Here is an 18,979-nt window from a genome sequence, read left to right on the forward strand (position 1 = left end):
AGAAGTATTATAATTAAAATAAAAAGTAATAGAAATATAATCATATATTGAAAATTTATATGAAAATTTCAAAATTAATAGCAACCGAATTTTTTTGGAAATTAATCACTTATTATATTATAAACCTTATATTGCTACATAATTTGATTAGTGAAGCCAGAGATATTAATCTTTTTTTAATTACAACACCGTACTTAAACACTGACCTTAACCAAGAAGCTTATAACAAAATTTAGCATCAAGCAACAGTTTCGCTATGTATTTCAAGTTAGGGTGTTCTGCCATGGGATATTTATGAGTACACAGAAAAACGACGCCAATTAGATGAAATATAAAATATTAAAAACTGATAATGTAAAATAATAAACACTGACTGTAAATTAAAATAAATTCAAATTTTATCAATGTTTTATCTGAATTGGTTTAATATTTTGTTGGATGATATACTCTAAAGTATTATAATTTAAAGAATTTTAAGGAAATAAAAATCATAAATTAAAATTATCTAATATTTCCAATTGGCGTAGCTTCTGAAAGACAATAACGGAAAACATAGAAGCAACGGACAGGCAATTTTACCAGACGGAGGGATTTTACATTTAACCATTTAAAATTCTTCGTTTCTTCCCTCATTTTCTTAATTTTCATTGCTTGAACTTATAATAATTATATTTACAATTTTAAGTAAACCTAAAACAATTTTTAATTTAAAAAACTTAATATAAAAAATAAATTATAATGTTTAACTAAAATCAAAAGTAACGCAAGCTGTATAAAGTTCACTTTTTGTAACAATTAATATACATAAAATTTATTATAATCTTTTAGTATCACCTCCAATTCTGGCAAATAATATAGACAGGTAGAGAGCTCGAGTATATATGTACACGCAGCTGACTTTCTCACACAACAGCCGCAAACTGCACTCCCCTGGATAAAATCAGAAAATCGCCTCCGAGTGTCAAATGTCTCTTCTTTACCTTTCTCTCTCCCTCTCCCACACTCATCTACACATTCTTCACTCTGTCTTCCTTACACTCTGTCTCTCTTAATGTTTGTTTCTCACTTTCGTTCTTACATACACACATTCCTTTTGTTTCCTTTCTTTCCCTTTCTCTCCTACCGCCTAGCAAGAGCTACCGAGCTACACGAGCTTACCATTTCAAACCGAGGCTCTCCTTCTCCTTCCATCTTTATATTCGCATCCAAAAAATTCTGTCCGACATGATCGGCTAGGTTGTTGCTGTTTGTAATGGTGCTCGCAACTACCAAAAAATTAGGGTTGGGACGGACGATCACTTACCTTGTTGTTCTTGATTTAGTTCCGTATTACCAGCATGAGATGGTCCTGGCATCCCACCTTCTAGTGAACCACCACCCCCTCCTCCACCTCCTCCTCCTCCTCCTGCTCCTCCACCTACGAAAATGTAAATTATTGTAGAAAGGTAAAAAATTTATTTTATAATCCTTATGAAATTGTAGAAATAATGCAAATTTTAAATAATTATTCTAAAAAAATTAAATACTACTATATTAATGCATACACAACATACACACATTGTGTAATTACCTTGATAGGAAGGTGGATAAGATGGCAGAACTTCCATGCCACCATCAAGGCTAAGAAAACCACTTGGCAGTGTGTTGACCTCCTGCTTTGGAGAGCAATCATCATCGCTTCCATATTCTGGTAATTCTATTTTTGGCTAAAACACAAAAATTATTATGATTATTTCTCCTAAAAACTGAAATTTATTCTAATACTGATCGCCTTTCATTAATGATATACATTTATTTATTACAGCAAAAAAGTTATCACAAAATTGTGAAAAATAAATTTAGCATTTTTATTTCATGTATTTCCAAAATTTGTTGAAATCTGTATTCATTATATGCTTATACAAGAATGCTTATACAAGTATATTAAAAAATATACCTTTAAATAATGAATATAAAACTATAATAGAAAATAAACTAACCTCAACAATATCGAGATCTTTATAACAGTCAAGTTGAACCTGTGGCTCAATTAATGGCCGTGTGCGTGGCGTTCCAGTTGCACAGGCCGCCGGAGCTGGTACTGGACTAGATATTTGAGGCGAATCACTTCGTTTGCACAGCCTTTTTAATGGTGGAGGACTTGAAGTTGGTGGAGTTTTGCTACGGTCCTCCTCCAAATTTGGTGAGATCAGCCCACGGCCATTTGATGCATGTATGTTGTTTGTCTTCAAATGCTAAAAATGACAAATTTAAATTAAATAAGTATTTTTAAAGAAATAAGTAATTATTTTAATATCATAATAATTGTAGCACAATAATTTTTTGTTCACATATTCTTGTCAATTGGCACAGCAATATTTCTATGAACTTTATATATATTTTATATAATTTTACATAATAAATAAAATAATTTTACTACTTAAGCAAACTTAGTATTAATGTATCAAAAATCATCACCTTCTTTAATATAATATTGTATTAAGTAATTACCATTAACATTAGAAAAAGAGTTATGAAAGCAAAATAAATAAGTAAAGTCATAGTTGGCACGAAATAGAAGGTAAGAAGAAATGGAAGTTCTGGAAACACTCCAAGCGTATAGAATCTTAAACGATAAAAGGTAATATAGTCGATAAAGCGATTAGATAATAGGGTTGTAGAAACTAAAGTATTTGATAAGGTAGTTTAAGGATATTGTAAGGTTTAAGGATACAGAGTCCTTTGGCTCTTTGAAGAAAGAGGTAATAAAAGTAATTACCACTAATATTAGTTTAAGAATATCAAATTACTTATATTAAGTACAATGTGTACAACATATAACATCCACAAAATTTTTAGAACGTACCTTTTCGTTGTTGTGCTGATTATTTTGAGAGTCAGTGAGGCCACGGATTTGCAGAGACTCAGCAGTTCTTAAAAATGTAGGTAATTCTGCTTGAGATATGTTAACCTCTCCAGCATACATGAACTCCAAAAGTGACTGTAGATGTTCAAACTCCACATCTCGCATAAATATTATCGGATGCTTGCATGGATTTGTCTATAAATACACATCATATATTTATTTAATATATATTTGCAGAAATAACTTTTTATTTGTATTTTTATATTTAATTCTATCATAAAACCATTAGTAAGTAAATCAATATAAATAAAAAATTATAGATATAAATTGAAAATATATTTATTAAGCAAATACTACATGACAACTTATAGTATTTGACAATGAAAACAATATTTATAAAAACTAAAAGTGCAAATAGTACTAATTTTTCGAATAAAATTATCATTAAATTTTAAATAGAATTGATACTAGCATTTTCTGGAACTGAAGATCTTATTTCAAAAATTTATCTACATAATATGCATAGAATATCATTACTTATTGTTAGAATTATTGTAGTTATCATATATTATTTCTCAATTAATTTCTTTTAAGATACAACTTCTACATAACTTACATCATTCAAATTATAGTAAAACATCAGTCAGTTTTAACTTAAAATGTCTTGATATATATATGAATAACAATTTTTAATACGTTTACAGATTTAATGTTGATTAAAGAATATGGAGACAAAAAACATAGAGATACAAAGAATAGAACACAATGAACAATTAATCAAAACTATAATTCTTGGTTTTTGTTAGTATTTATACTGCCTCACTGTTTAATTCAGACATTCTGCTTAGTCAGACCATTATGTTAAAACATGATCTTATACAATTATATATCTTCATATGAAAATTACAAAATGCTATTCTATATCTCAATCTTATGTGATATAAAAATTTTTGTAATTAAATATTATGTCTTTTAAAAATTTCAATATTTTATAATCATTTAATATAATATAATGTACATTCAATTTTCATATACTTATTTATTATTTGTATTATCATTAACAAATTTCTCTTTATTTCACACAAGGTATTAGAATCAACAATTCATTGTACATTCAACAAATATATTGTATACCAATATAATGTTATTATCTTTTTCTTTTAATAGATCCAAGTTTTAGAAATAAAAAAGTAATTTATACTTGAATGTCTAAAAGCAACAGAATTGTTCAATTAATGACTAAATCAAACTAAACCAAACAAAGTATTATACTATTTATTTAATATAATAAAGTTACATAAATAAATTCAACATATGGCAAATTATAAAGGAAAATATAAGATATGAAACAAAATATAGCTTTTTATTTTTAATTTTAATGTAAAATATAAACTTCAAACTATAAGTAAATAATGCTAAAATAATGTTAAAACTTTGTGTAATGTAATAACTTTTTAGATGACGATCTTTTGCTTAATATAACAATAAATTTATTCTATAAATATCATAAATATGTTAGCACTTACATCAAAAGTACTAAAATTCAAATCATATATTGCTTACTACCAAAGAACTGTATTCCTAACTAGGTTTTTATTTTATACCTTTTTTTATCATAATTGCTGTTAATAATTATATAAATGTACTGAATTTGAGCAATTTATGTAGAATTTGTATAAAATTAGCTATGCTGAAGTCAATCTAACTAATCATCAGATATTGAAAAATAAATAACATCAAGGGAAAACTATTCCCATGCAAACTATATATGAAGATATATAGGAACATTACGACATAGTATCGCGACATGTACAGGAGAATTATGAATAAGAACTTTAATTTCGATTCGACCATGTCTAAAGCAAAGCATGAGTCTCAAAGAAGGTAAGAATGATGGGTTAAGGTGAAGGGAGGGGGGAACATCGAGGAACTAGCACTGAGAGAAGCAAGGCGGGGAAGGTTTTCTAACCTTGAACAACTCCTTGAAGTAAGGGCTGCACGCGGAGAGGACAACCTTGTGCGCCTGGAGACGCCTACCATCGCAGGCTAAGGTGACATCAACGAAGTCCTCGTCATCCCTGAGGGCCTCGAATTGGCTGGTGATATTAGCTTGAAAGTTGTTCCAACGCAAGCAAAACTGCTGCTGGCTATCCGTCATTCTCCTCGCTCGACTCCCTTCGACCTCCTCTCTCTCCCTCTCTCTTAAACCGAGAGCCCCCCACCACCCACCCTCTGTCCGTCTCTCTCTTACTTTCACCTTCTTCTACTTCTGTCTTTTTTCCTCTTTTTCTTTCTTACTGATGGCAGCGTTATTCTTCCTTCGTTCCACACTTTGACTTCTCAAGTGTATCTTTCTCTGTCTTTCTTTCTTGCAGGAGACACTTCAAAAATTTTCGAAAGATATTGAATATGAAAGATTCATTGAGACGAAGAGGGTGAGGGTGGTTTCGCAGGTCAGGCCTGTTTTACTGCACCCTCGTGCTACTGGTTTGAGATGAGGCTCTCATTACTCTGGAAAAAAAATGGCAGGTGCAAAAAGTGCAATCGATGACTGAAGAGGAGGTGTGTACGTGGGGAGAATCGATAGACGGCTTACCAACATTAAGAGATAAATGAAATACATATTTCATGTATAGTACTTTTTACAAATACCTTTACAGTTTTATATTATACCTATTTCGACTGGATAAACGTATAAAAATCGTCACTGCTCACAATATTTCAACTAATAAATTCAACAAAATTTTCATTTTTCTTACAAAAAACATTTAATCTTATTAAGTCACTAGAAATGTACCTAGAGATTTTCATAATCTTGTCATTTCTTTCTTTTCTTTTCAACAGTAACATCAACGTATGTTTGTAAGCAATGAAATCATAATTTTCAAAAAAATCTATAGTACTTAATACTAATACTAATGCCTTTGATATTAGAATACAAAACTGAAAAATTAAAAAAAACATAATATTTTATACGATTTTCAATTACATTAAAAATATTAGATTAACGTCTAGTAATTTTCATATTAAATTTAATATTTTATGGTACTATCTGGTACTATTTTTAAAAATAATGTGTTCACGTCAATACTATTTTTAATTTTTTTATTGTAATTCTGATTATATATATAAATCTTACATCAGTTCATAGATCATATTATATAGACTTAACAAAGAATTTTAAATTTACGAAACATAATATTTCTAATTGCATGCGCTTATACGGTTAAAACAGTTTTAACGAAAATAAAACTGTTAATCTGTTAATACTGACATATCTTTTAAATGAGTCATTTAATTGCATAATTTTATAATACATTCCTAAATTGTACCAATATGTAATTATTAAATACTTTAAAAAATATGTTTACATTATTAAAATTTGAACACTTACTGTATTTAAAATCAAGTTGTGATCACAGTGAAGAAAGTAGCAAACAAATAAAATTCGTAAACTTAAATTGCGCAATAATATTCTAATTCAAATTCTATAAAATTACGGTATAAAAAGTATTATTATCTTTTATACTTATATTCCACATTTCCGAAAAGTGAAAACCTTGAATTTGTATTGTAAGAGAATATAGAAAATATTTCCGTGATTGTAGATAGTTTCTCCAACTCCCGTCGTATTCTAAATTAAACCAAATTTTACCACCCATTATATGATCGTCTTCATAGCTTCGAACAGTTTCGGGCCGTCATGGACGCCCGAATTTTGTTCACAAAATAACTTTTTTTAAAATTTTTTCCTCACACTATCGCGGTATATGTGAGAGAGATTGTATAAAAACATGATAATTACGGAAAATTGACAATTATGTGACGCAAGTGAAAAATGTCAAAAAGACAGGTGAGTCAATCTTCTCTGTTTTTTATTATATTTTCATGTATTTTCAGTGTATCATTTTCATTTCTCAAAGATTCAGTCACCAACATTTAAACAAGAAGAAATTAATACATTCAATAGTGAAATTCGATGGAAAAATAATGATTATTGTTTTTAACCTCGTTTTGAAAGGTTACTGCGGGCGACTCAATCGATACATTGTCCTCGAATTTCGTTTTCCTGAGTAACCAGTATAACTAATTGCTTGTTAAACACATGAGATTTTTATTAGAATTACCGAGAGTTCTTTACAGGGGGGAAATATTCTGATTTTTCTATTAAAATTTATATCTAATAAACAAAAGATAATCGTAACCTTCATTAAGTTAACCTTCAAAATGCACTTTTTAAAATTTTATTTAATGTCAGTAAAATGTAATTGATATTTCTTGTTTATATTATATAATCTTAAATTTTATGAAATGAAATAAGTATCATTAAATAGAATGTCCTTTTATGTTTTTAAATGTAAAGCAATTTAAACTCAATTTGTTAGTAGCCCATTTTCAAAGTATTATTGTTCTTAAATATAGTTAAAACAAAAGGTTGAGAACTGTTTTCTCTTTTTACTATATTATAAAATACTCTATAAAGTCTGAACTTAAAAATGTGTGTAAATTATTATTCAGTTTATTTAATGTACAACAGTGAATTTATATTAAATACTATTACATTAGTATTATAATCACATAAAAGTTGAAAAAAAAGCATAGTTTAAGAAATTAAAATATATGTGACATGTATTTATTAATTTTATTGTAACTTTTGTTTTTAAGTTACAGAATACTATGTATTGTTTTTGATTTTATTTTTAAAAAATAGTTTTAGTTATCATGTTGATATTATTTGACATTATTTAAATATTTTGATATATTTTATGTAATTATAATTATAATGATAAAACTAATTATATAGATTAAAAAATTCCATTACTCAGTTATTAAATTGATAAATGCATTTTATATTTAAATAATTTATATATTTCCATGTTTTATTGTTTTTTTTCCATTGATTCAAAATGTTCCTCTCTTTTCTTTTCATATTATCGTGTGAATATGGAAATGTAAACCTAAGAATAAGTGAATTTTAAGAATAATTAATTTATATTTTCATATTATATTATGTTTTAATAAGAAAAAGTTAAAACAACTCTTTTTTAAAATAATTTTATGATTTCTTTTATGTTTGCAGAATTTATACAGTGTGTTGTTTTGGTGATCATCGTGGTTTCCTTACTGGAAACCAAAAATTTTATACTACGTCACGGTGAGTTCCTAAATAAACTAAACTTATAAATTGATTATATAACCTTAATCCATTAAGTAAAGTTATGAGATAAATTATTGAGTATTTAAATAATTTGGTTTCATTAAATGTTATTTTAGCTAATGTATAATTTTAACGCTGAGACAGCTTATTTTTCTGAACTATCATTACTAAAATTTGTTTTGGATGGATATTAATCATTTATATATTAAAATTCTTTATTGCATTGCTATAATATATTAATTAGTATATAATTAATTTCATGAATAAGTAAGGAAATCAATAATAGTTATAGAAATGTTTCTTACCTTCTGATAAATTAAGAAGTCTTAATCCGATTAATATTATAGACAAATTACAGTTCCTCAACAGTTAAGTGTACTATTAGCCACCAATAAATTAGCTCAACTGTTATGCCATATCAGACAACGGTTATTTTAATCTGAATAGAGATAATTGTCTTAGTATTAGGATAGTACAGTCTCTGAAAGAAAAATAAACCGAGTTATGTTAGTTCGTGATTTGAAATTATTATTTATATATATTTCATCTTGTATTCATGTTAATAACACTACGAAGAGTTTATAATTTCATTTTAGACTAATTGACATTAATGTTATAAAATTGTCTTGTGTTATTTCACTGATTTTTATTTTGTTATAGTTCATCACTTATACATATACTCCTTAACATATCATAACTTTATTTCTAATTCTGCTATATAAAATTATTTTATAATCTTTTTATGCATTATTTATTTTTTTTTTATTTCTGATATATTCTCTAAATATCTTTTTAAAACTTTTATTCTGAAGTGTTTAATTCATTCTTTGAATCTTACTTCAACTCCTTTTTAACCCTTTTTACGAAGGAATTCTTTGAATTGTATCCGCGAATTTCTAATTTTAGTAAATTATAAGAAAAGTCAATAATCATTGTTTTACGGATAGGTGTTAAAAAGTTGACAGACTTTTGAATATGATTGTACAGTTGTTATCGGCTCGGGGCAAGTGATAACGAGAGCGGAGGGAAAAGACATTCTTTTATGTGAGGATTGAGGTGTTCAGAAGTTATTTAGAAGTTGACGAGTTATTCGTCCAAAACGTTTCCGATATCTGTGTTCGTTTTATTCTGTGACACTCCTTTAAGATAAATATTCAGTTTCAAGTGAGATTTGAGTGAAAGTTAAGGAGTCCTTGGAAATTTATTTCGATTTGTAACTTTGTGCTAAAGTCAAAATTGTTTTTACAGAAATATTCGCGATTATAAGAAAGAATAATTTTTAAGTTTGCAATTACGTGTTGAACGTAAAATCCTTTTTAATATTATATTTACATATACGGAATTCGTACATTTTATTAATTCATACCTTTGAATAATTTGAAATAAAAAAGGCTTTACTTCCTGTCTGAAGGATTTTAATTCGTCGTTATCGTTACTCGGTATTAAAAAAATTTTCTCTCGGTATAACGATAAGCATATCTGGAGAAACTGCAAACACTGATTTTTATGTCGGGAGTCAGGCGTACGTGCCGAGAAAAGTATTCTTGGAGGTGATAGTTCACAATTGTTTTTAAACAAATGTTGCTTAGAGGAATTGCATTCGCGGAAGCGAGGCGAAATTCCGCCAGACGTATTTTAAAACCTCAAAATTCTGCTTGCGAAAAGGATAACGCTGAATTGACTTACGATGGAGTCTTTCAGCGTAATTTGGGATCGAAAGCAAATAGCCTTTCACGATCAATCGGCGAATCTACTCTTGTAAGTTTTTATTCATGCCTGAAAATAATAGAAATTAATTTTACACGAAACGACTCAGCGTGAAATACGACGAATGCCTCTTAATCCTGCTAAATTAAACATATTAAGGTATTTGTAGTGTGACAATAACCTCTAAAAATAAAACATACGTTTCTTTTCTAAAAAAAAAATTCTTCTAGCCATTTTACTACCAACTTTGAAGATGAATATTCTCACATAAGTAAAACTGTCTCCCTGAAAAATGAATCGTTGTACAGATAATAGATATAAATATATGAATAATAATACATAAATATCGAAATCATCGAAATTTCAAAGAAATTGTGAGAAAATCAATGTACGTTAAAAATAACGTTTTAATAAATAAGTTTTACACAATTTTTATATCGTATGGTTAAACAATCATTGGTGTCTTTCTTTATGATTTAAAATTAATGTTATTATATTTAATATAATAATTCATAATAATATAAATGAAGTTCAAACGAATACAGATCAATTGCAAATATAATCGGAATAAAGTTTGTAAAGCCTGCATAGAAGTTTTGAACAGATCCTCTTTAGTGATGTCATTTGTATAAATGACACGGCTGCGAACACCAGCTATATCCGGTATCTATAGCAATAGATACTGCTCAAAGCAATTAGAGGATCGTTCTTTCCTGACATTTCTCATACGCTTTGTTTCAATATTTTTTTTTTTTTATCTTTCAATTTTCATAGGTATTTCATGTATTATTATTCTATGGGAGATTTATTATTCTATGGCATAAGCAAATTGTTAATTCTATTCAGTGTATTGAAGCACTGATGTCGTTTCTTTAGGATTTGTTAAAATGAATATGGATCAATTGTAAATATAATTGAGATAAAATTTGTAAAGTTCATATAGAGAAAGTATTAAACAGATCTTTGGTGGTGTCCTTTCTATAAGAGAAACAGCTGCAGACAGCTGCAAACATCAGCTATATTCATTTGTATATTTATTCCTCGTACACTTTTTCAATTTTCATAGGCATCTGTAGGTACCACATTTTATTTATTCTATGACACAAGCAGTGCTGGTGTCTTCCTTTAGGATTTGTTTAAATGGATGTAAATTAACTGTAAATATATAATCGTAATGAGTCTAATAACAAAAGTTTACATAGAAGTTTTAAACTGGTCTTCTTTAGTGATCTCACATGTATAAAAGAAACAGCTGCAAAAACCAGCTACATATGGTACCCACAGCGATACAAACTGTTCAAAACAATCGGAGAATCGTTTCTCCTGTCACTTTCATTTTTATATTCGTTTCTCATACACTTTGTTTCAATGACTGTCTTCAACCTTCCAATTTTCATATGCATTTTCATAGGTACTATCTTTCGTTTGTTCTATGACACAAGCGAATTGACAGGCTGAAGTTTGTCGATTCATAATGTTGTAAGCGTCGGTAAAATATATGTAATTCGATATCGACAGAGGTGGAAGCTAATAAAATTGTCCTGAGCGCCACAAATTGGAGAATCAGATCGATCTTTGTCAAATCATTATACGGATAACAATAATAATACATTAATCCATTATACGTAGTAGCGATTTTTCAAACGTCTCGAACATTGTATAATGCTGACGATTTGTTTACATTCAAATTCAGCAAATGTAGAAATAAAAATATAAATAAGATATAGTGTAAAATTTCATTTGCACTTTAGTTGTGCTTTTAAGATATTTTTCTTGACCAGGCGTCGTAACTGCATGTTAATCTACTTTTCTTGATAACTACTTGAAAGATTACGATAGAATATATGTATATTAGATGTACATATTGTGTTACGTGCTATTTAACACGACGCCAAGAGAAAGTTTATATTTGCTTATTTCGTTCTTATCGCAGTGTGATAACGTATCGACGATAAAATCAAATAAAAACTTTCCTCAATATTTTATATGGTGATAAATTATTAACACTTTCAAATATCTTAATTGATAGATATCTCTGTCAATTTTTCCAGTGAATGATAATCATTCTAATATAAACAAGGAACAATAAATCTTATTTATAAAAATGATAGACGATTTATAGTATAGTTATAAATTCAATTATGGTTATTTAATATATGTGAATTTAGTTTCTGCAAAGTAATTGGATTTAATCAATAGAATCTTTTCAAAATAGATAAGATTACCGAGATATTACTATGTATGTATATATGAACATTTGTTAGATATATAACTGATGATACAGTAGTTGTAATTCTGAAAATCATTTGAAATGATACTTGAAATGAATGTAATTAAACATAATTACAGAAAATTTTCCAATTCCTTGTATTTAACACGTTGAATGCTACGGTGGTCTCTGGTGATGCAAGTTCTATTCAATTTTTCGTAAATTTTACGGATTAAAAAATTTGCAACGATATGAATGACTGCGATAACATCGTCAGAAAAAAGATGCGCAAATTCAGTACAATATTTCGCAAAAATTAGATGTTATATGATATATTTCAGAAATCATAATTGCTGTGAGACAAACTTTTAAAAATTATGGTATAAGAATTAATTAAAATTAATTAACAAAATTTTGATCACGAATAACCATTATAAATGGTTGAAATTTTTTTAATAACCGGTAATCATTATCGATGACGAAAATTTAATTTTGGTTACCAAATGCCAATATAAATGATCGGAATGTTTTTTTGGTTACCAGTAACAAATTATCGACGACCCGAATTTTATTTTCTTGACAAATAACCATTATAAATAATTGAAAATTTTTTCATTGTCGGCAATCATTATCGATGACGGGAATTTTATTTTGGTTACAAGTAACCATTATCGACGAAATTTAATTTTGGTTACCAGTTACAATTATCGATGATCTAAATTTTATTTTGGTTACTGATAACCATTATCCACGGCAACAATTTTTTCCAGTTACATTTTACTATCGTTTATTGTTATTAGCATTACCGATAATAATTAGTACACATTCATTGGCAACATAAAAAATAAAATAAGAAAATAAAAATATTAATAATACTAATTATCAAAGCTATACATTTTATTGAGCAAAAAAGGGTATGAAAATATATGAAACAAAAAATAGGATAAAAGGTATATTGTAGTACAATGTTATTACAAGTGTGAATAAAAATATTGTGCTACGATCTTTTTTGTCTTATTCTTTGTTTCGTACATTTTCATAATTAATAAATAAGTTTTATGATTAAGTTGCTTTATGTCGCCAATGAATACTAATTTTATCAGTGATATTAATAACAATTGATAATAGTCGAATGAATACTAATTTTATCAGTGATATTAATAACAGTTAATAATAGTCAAATGTAACTAAAAAAAGTTTTTGCCGTGGATAATGCTTATTTGTGACCAAAACAAAATTCTTTTCATCAATAATGGTTGCTAGTAACCAAAAAAAAAAAAAAAAAATTCCCCTTACCTTGTATCGGTTACTGATGACCAAAATTGAATTTCCTCTATCGATAACAGTTACTGACAGCCAAGAAACCTTGTAATTATCCATAATGGTTATTCGTAAACAAAACAATTAAAGGTTAATATTTTGCAGTCATTCAATATTTTGAGAAATTTCTTTCAGTTTTACTGATAAAACTTGCTTACATTTAAATAGAATTTAATTCTCACTCGGTGACTTTTCCAAATAAATCTTTGAAGTATCTAAATGTTATTTCGGGTGTCTGAATTGTTTCAATCCATTGCGACTTCCAGGACAATATATATATATATAATATAAAATTTCCGTGGCAGTCTACGTATTAAAAATATTAAAACATCTTGTATGTTTTGTACAAATGGTAGTACGTTTCCCTTTAATGGAAACATGAGACACGTGAACTTAGTGACTGAATACAGTTCACTGGATACAGCGCGTATACACTTTTCTGTATGTATATTAATAGCTTGAATTCGTTCTTTTGTACATTCCAGTAACGTTTCGTCCTTGCTTGGTTTTAGCTTGCAGTTGCTAGTGTTTACTTCGTGAGTATCAGTGTCACGAGAAATAGCGCCAATATCTTAGAAACTTGCAAACGATGCCATTTTTATCGTTTGCTTTATAATTATATATTATATATTATAGCTATGCTTTATAATTAACTTGAAGATATCGTGAGTTCTTTCAAATTTCTTTTTAATCTTTCCACCTATTTAAAAGAAAAAGAAAAAAAGTAATAGATTTAATTATTTACATGGTGCAACCTGTGGAATTAATTTCAATTAAATTAAGCCTTTTTACAATTATTACTTTATATTTTGAAAGTAACAATAGAAGAACAATTACAGAGAACAGGACACAATATAAACGTAATACATTTTAAATTATTTATGGACTCTGCATCTTCTTTACTGCTAAATCAAATTTTACAATCATACACTGAATTATAGGTTGAATCATATTCTCTTTGCGCTTCAAACCATCTGATGCCATAAACATCTCAAAATAAGGAGGTTCTCGTCATTGTTTTCACCGTAACACCCTCCCTTTCTTCAGTATGAAGACTTAAAACCTTGATGATTGATATCCATCCAAATTTCAAAACTTTATCGCACAAGACATATCAAGATACTGGCAGTTCTTTATTGCTGGTTCTTTATTGTCATTGTCAAATTTATTTTTCAAACGCATTAGGGTTATCTTACTACTTGAAACACCCGAGTAATTTTCAATTACATGTTTCCGTCTTTCGCGTTATTAATTATAGAGCTTCGAACGTTGTAGAGATTTTTGCAATTCTTGCAACACTTCCATACCTTTTTCTAACTGTTCAACCATCTTTTCTTTCCTTTCGTCGCTCGTTACGACACGTTTCCTCTTTGATGTCATTAGAAGCGAGATATTAACGCGTGCAATATTACCTTCGTATTAAGGTAATAGGAAAATAATATGAAATTATAGAAAGGACACGTAGTAGCGATGGGCACAAGCGAAAGATGTGTTCTGCTAATGGAACGTTTCGACAGTAGAATATTCGAATATTCGGATAATAGATCCTCGGCTGCTCGATGTTCAACTGTATTCTATTGTACGTGTATTATTAATCTTCTGTTTTTACTTCGTTGGCGCGAAATTTCTAAGAAGAATTTCCAGCGTAATTCCACGATGATCGAACTTGTACAATTTTTGTTTGCGCTATAAGATAGAAATACATAAAAATGCTCCATAAAATTAAAACAGTAAAAATTATTACTCCAATTATTGCTCCATAAAATTAGAATAGTAAATAGTAATTAAAATAGTTTCTAAAAAATTATTTCTATTAACAAAGATAATAACACGGTACAAGGAGATTAAACAAAATGCTGTATGGTAGAAAATAAGGAGAACGGAAGAAGAGATTTTTATCAAATCTCTTATTATTAAACGAAATAAATTTTCATTCGTTAAAACTTCATATCAGATAGGAACGCGATAATTTGCCGAGACTGATTTCGATGATTGGTCATTATTGCAGTCGATTACGTATATTGATGTACGACAGCTAATAAAACTAGTTGCTCTGTTAGCGGAGTCTCTTTTCTAAAACAATCTTACTTAAACATTATTCAATTATTATTATTATTATCATTATTGCAATCGATTACGTATATTGCAACTGATGTACGACCGTTAATAAAGCTAGTTGCTCTGTTAGCGGAATCTCCTTTCAGAAATAATCTTACTTAAACATTGATTTGTATATTGTCAGCTTGTAATTGATACCTTAATCGTAAGAATTTTTATGCAAATTTATACACTCGTGATACGTTTTCCAGGTACGTGATCCGTTGGACAAAGAAAAATATTACACGTTTGTTCTTTAGATTTTTATTTTGTTTGTTTACTCTGTAACAATATACGTACAGGGTGGCTCAGCTGAATGGGATCACCTAAATGTTTGCTTTATTTATTGTTGTAGGAAGAGCTTCTCAATACAAAGTTACGCTACTTCAGGCGTCACATGTAAGAGCTGGAATTTTTTTTTTTTTTTTTTTTGAGAAGGATTTCGTGGTCATCGGTATTTTTTTAGATGGTTTTTTATTGGCTATATTTCTTTATTCAGCAATTGATACGTTCTTTATTATTTTCCATAAGAAAGTATTAAGGTACTTGTGTCTGGAGATGTTTAATTTTCAAAAAATATTCTGATCTTAATTTTGTACAACTTGGCGTATGAAAGATAGGGCAAGATACTCCTGTGTTTATCTTTCGTCTTTTTTTGTGCTCTGCATTTGATTAAATTCGGGTGGAAATTTTTTTGAATCTAACGCAATCGCCCAAGAAATCTTCGTTTTCTATTTAACGATAACACAAATTGTTTGAAGGAAAATACTTGCAGAATGCAAAAGGCGTAAAAATGGTTTATGTGTCTGCTTTTTAAATAGAATCTCTCATTTTTGTTTATATCTTGTATTTTGTTTATATATTATATATTTGTTTATATATACATTGTTCTGTTTAAATTTTTTCCAGTCGTCAGCCTATTTTGCCCCGAAAAAATTATACTCAATCCCAATTTGTATGCGTATATAAAATAAACATACAAATAAATTAAAATAAAAAATAAATAAATAAAATAAACATACAAATAAATTAAAATAAAAAATAAATAAATAAAATAAACATACAAATAAATTAAAATAAAAAACAAAAAAATAAAATAAACATACAAATAAATTAAAATAAAAAATAAATAAATAAAATAAACATACAAATAAATTAAAATAAAAAATAAATAAATAAAATAAACATACAAATAAATTAAAATAAAAAATAAATAAATAAAATAAACATACAAATAAATTAAAATAAAAAATAAATAAATAAAATAAACATACAAATAAATTAAAATAAAAAATAAATAAATAAAATAAACATAAAAACAAAAAAGTTCAATTTTAAGTAATTCTTTGTTATATCATTTATTACCATTAAATTTGCAAACCGAGATAAACATGTTTATTTACTTTCGCATAAAGAGTCGAGTTTTGGCCGGATATTTGATACATCTGTAGTCGTGGACGAAAGGCCTAAGAGATATCGGGTGAACTATAAACAATGTCGCGAGAAAGACGAAGTGCCGATAGGTCGTGACCCTGGCCACGAGCGGTTGCGGAACACGTGCGTGGTGGAGCTAAGACACAACACAAAGGGATGCTAAGGGACAAAGACGAATTAACAGCGAGAGAGTTAGTTGAGAAGTTAAAGAGTGTGAATCAAGAAGTTAGGAAGATAGTGTTGCTAGCGTTGTGAAAAGTGTGTGATCCGCGTAAGAGACGGCGTTGGATCCGTGGTGAAGAGAGTTGCAAATTAATCATTTAGTTGTCTAAATTATAGTACGTTGTTGTATATAGTTTACGTTAAACACCCATCGTTTTCTGTTTAACCAACACCTGTTTAATCCATTTATTGTAAATAAATTAATTGTAGTAAAGAACCTACAGAGCATTTTCAACGTTTCTCAGAGGTAATCGATATTTTGGTTGTACAGTTCTCAATGACGAAGACTTTGTTTTGCAATAGATACGTAGTATAAAACGTAGTATAAGTGTGTTTAGGATTTTTTTATCATTATGGTATTATTATTAGTATAATAATACCATTTTAGAAATTGTTCGAGGTTCTGTCCTAATTCCAAGCGAAGGTCCGTTTAAACGATTTTTTAAAAAGCTGCAGTTTCATACCTGTGTCGATTAAACAACTTTGTGAATTTTTAACTCTTCGATTAATTAATTTAAGATCGTCGATATTTTTATTGTAGAAATTTCCACGACCCCATAATTCTGTTGCGCAACCTCATATGGGGTCTGGACCCATAATTTGAGAAGCTCTGTTATAGAGAATAAAAAATCACATATGTTGGAATAAAAAAAATATACAGAGTTCTATTAAAAAAAATACCGATGACCTTGAAAAGAAATGAACTTTAAGAAGAATTCTTTTCACCGTTACACGTGCCCCTTGAAATAGCCTAACTTCGTCCTGAAGAGTTTTTTCATGCAGCAATACGTGAAGGTGATTCCATCCAGCTGAGTCACCCTGTATAACGATATTACCATATAACGCTATATAAAATCGTAATCCTACTATTCTAATGTGTTTTTTTTTTTATGAATTAATAAACATTCACGTCACTAGTTCCCAGTATTTGTCTCGTGAGGTGTTGATTTATGAAAGAAATAGAAGTTTCAACTTCTGTTAGATTGTTATAGTCTGTTATGGTCTGAGTAGATTTTTATATTATGTTACATTAATATATCTTTTATATTATATTGTATATTAATTTCTTCGTATTATATTGCATCAGTTGTATCAAATGATGATTTATGATATGATAGAATTCAAGGTCAACCGAATACAAAAATCAAATAAATATTTCGCATTTTAAGTAGATGTTTGATAAAACACTGCATTCATTGAATACAGTTAGGAAAGAAGATTCTGTCGTTTCGGATATTAGACGTTATTATTAAAAGACAGTATTCGTCTGTGAACGCTGCAATATTTCGTAATTGCCGTGAATTTCATTTTATATGGCGCATTGTACGTCTAACGTAACGATCTTTGTTTTTTAGTTTATTTAATCACTTGTTCGTTGTACATAACAGTTTTGTAAAGTGTTTTAATTTATTGTTTCTTGGTTTTATCTTGCAATAAAAATTTTATCTCGCCGGTTCGTTGGTTAGTGATTGGGGCTGGCGAGGAGGACTAAAAGAAAAAAGTCAAGAAGATTCTTAACCAGCATATTTATCGTCATCGCCCGTATCAAAATGAATAATTCATGTCGAAAATTGGTAAAACCGTGGCTGCTTAAATTGCAAAGTTCGTAATTTCGTTTCTTTTTTTTTTTTTTTTTTTTTTTGGTAATTTAAAAACCAAAAGGACGATTAAGTATTAACATAAAAAAGTATAATTTTGGTATCGACGCTACAGTGGCGCGTTTGTGACGATTGTCCGAACTAATTGAGTTCACGATGATCGATTAATCGAATAATCGAACGACTCACGTCTAACTAAATTCTACATGAGAAATTAGAATTTTTTACAAATATGTGATTTACAATATTCTTAATAAAAATTAGTAAATTAAAATCTTAGTAAAATTTCTGACAAATATGTATCACACGTATTACATACGTATGTTTTAATCATTTCTGTTCTTCTAATTTTTCTGACATTTTTTCCTGCTAAATTGCATATCATTTTT

The 18,979-nt window shown here is 28.3% G+C and overlaps 2 protein-coding genes across 4 annotated transcripts in view; one reads left to right on the plus strand and one right to left on the minus strand.

The window, feature by feature from the left end:
* The window catches only part of LOC139996546 (uncharacterized), a 76,981-nt gene extending 71,566 nt beyond the window's left edge, over positions 1-5,415 (minus strand). For all 3 annotated transcript variants that reach the window (XM_072020956.1, XM_072020955.1, XM_072020957.1), the window contains exons 1-5: positions 4,815-5,415; positions 2,846-3,040; positions 1,980-2,234; positions 1,571-1,706; positions 1,304-1,417 (exon numbers count right to left, since the gene is read on the minus strand). In XM_072020956.1, the coding sequence (XP_071877057.1) occupies positions 1,304-1,417; positions 1,571-1,706; positions 1,980-2,234; positions 2,846-3,040; positions 4,815-5,003 (889 nt within the window). In that variant the 5' untranslated portion in view covers positions 5,004-5,415. The remainder of the gene's footprint in view (positions 1-1,303; positions 1,418-1,570; positions 1,707-1,979; positions 2,235-2,845; positions 3,041-4,814) is intronic.
* A 3,667-nt stretch (positions 5,416-9,082) lies between these two features.
* The window catches only part of Milt (trafficking kinesin-binding protein milt), a 104,727-nt gene continuing 94,830 nt past the window's right edge, over positions 9,083-18,979 (plus strand). The window contains exon 1 of the mRNA XM_072020918.1: positions 9,083-9,761. Coding sequence (XP_071877019.1) covers positions 9,582-9,761 — 180 coding nt within the window. The 5' untranslated portion in view covers positions 9,083-9,581. The remainder of the gene's footprint in view (positions 9,762-18,979) is intronic.

Source organism: Bombus fervidus, chromosome 18 (assembly GCF_041682495.2).
Source record: "Bombus fervidus isolate BK054 chromosome 18, iyBomFerv1, whole genome shotgun sequence".
NCBI classification, from domain to species: domain Eukaryota; kingdom Metazoa; phylum Arthropoda; class Insecta; order Hymenoptera; family Apidae; genus Bombus; species Bombus fervidus.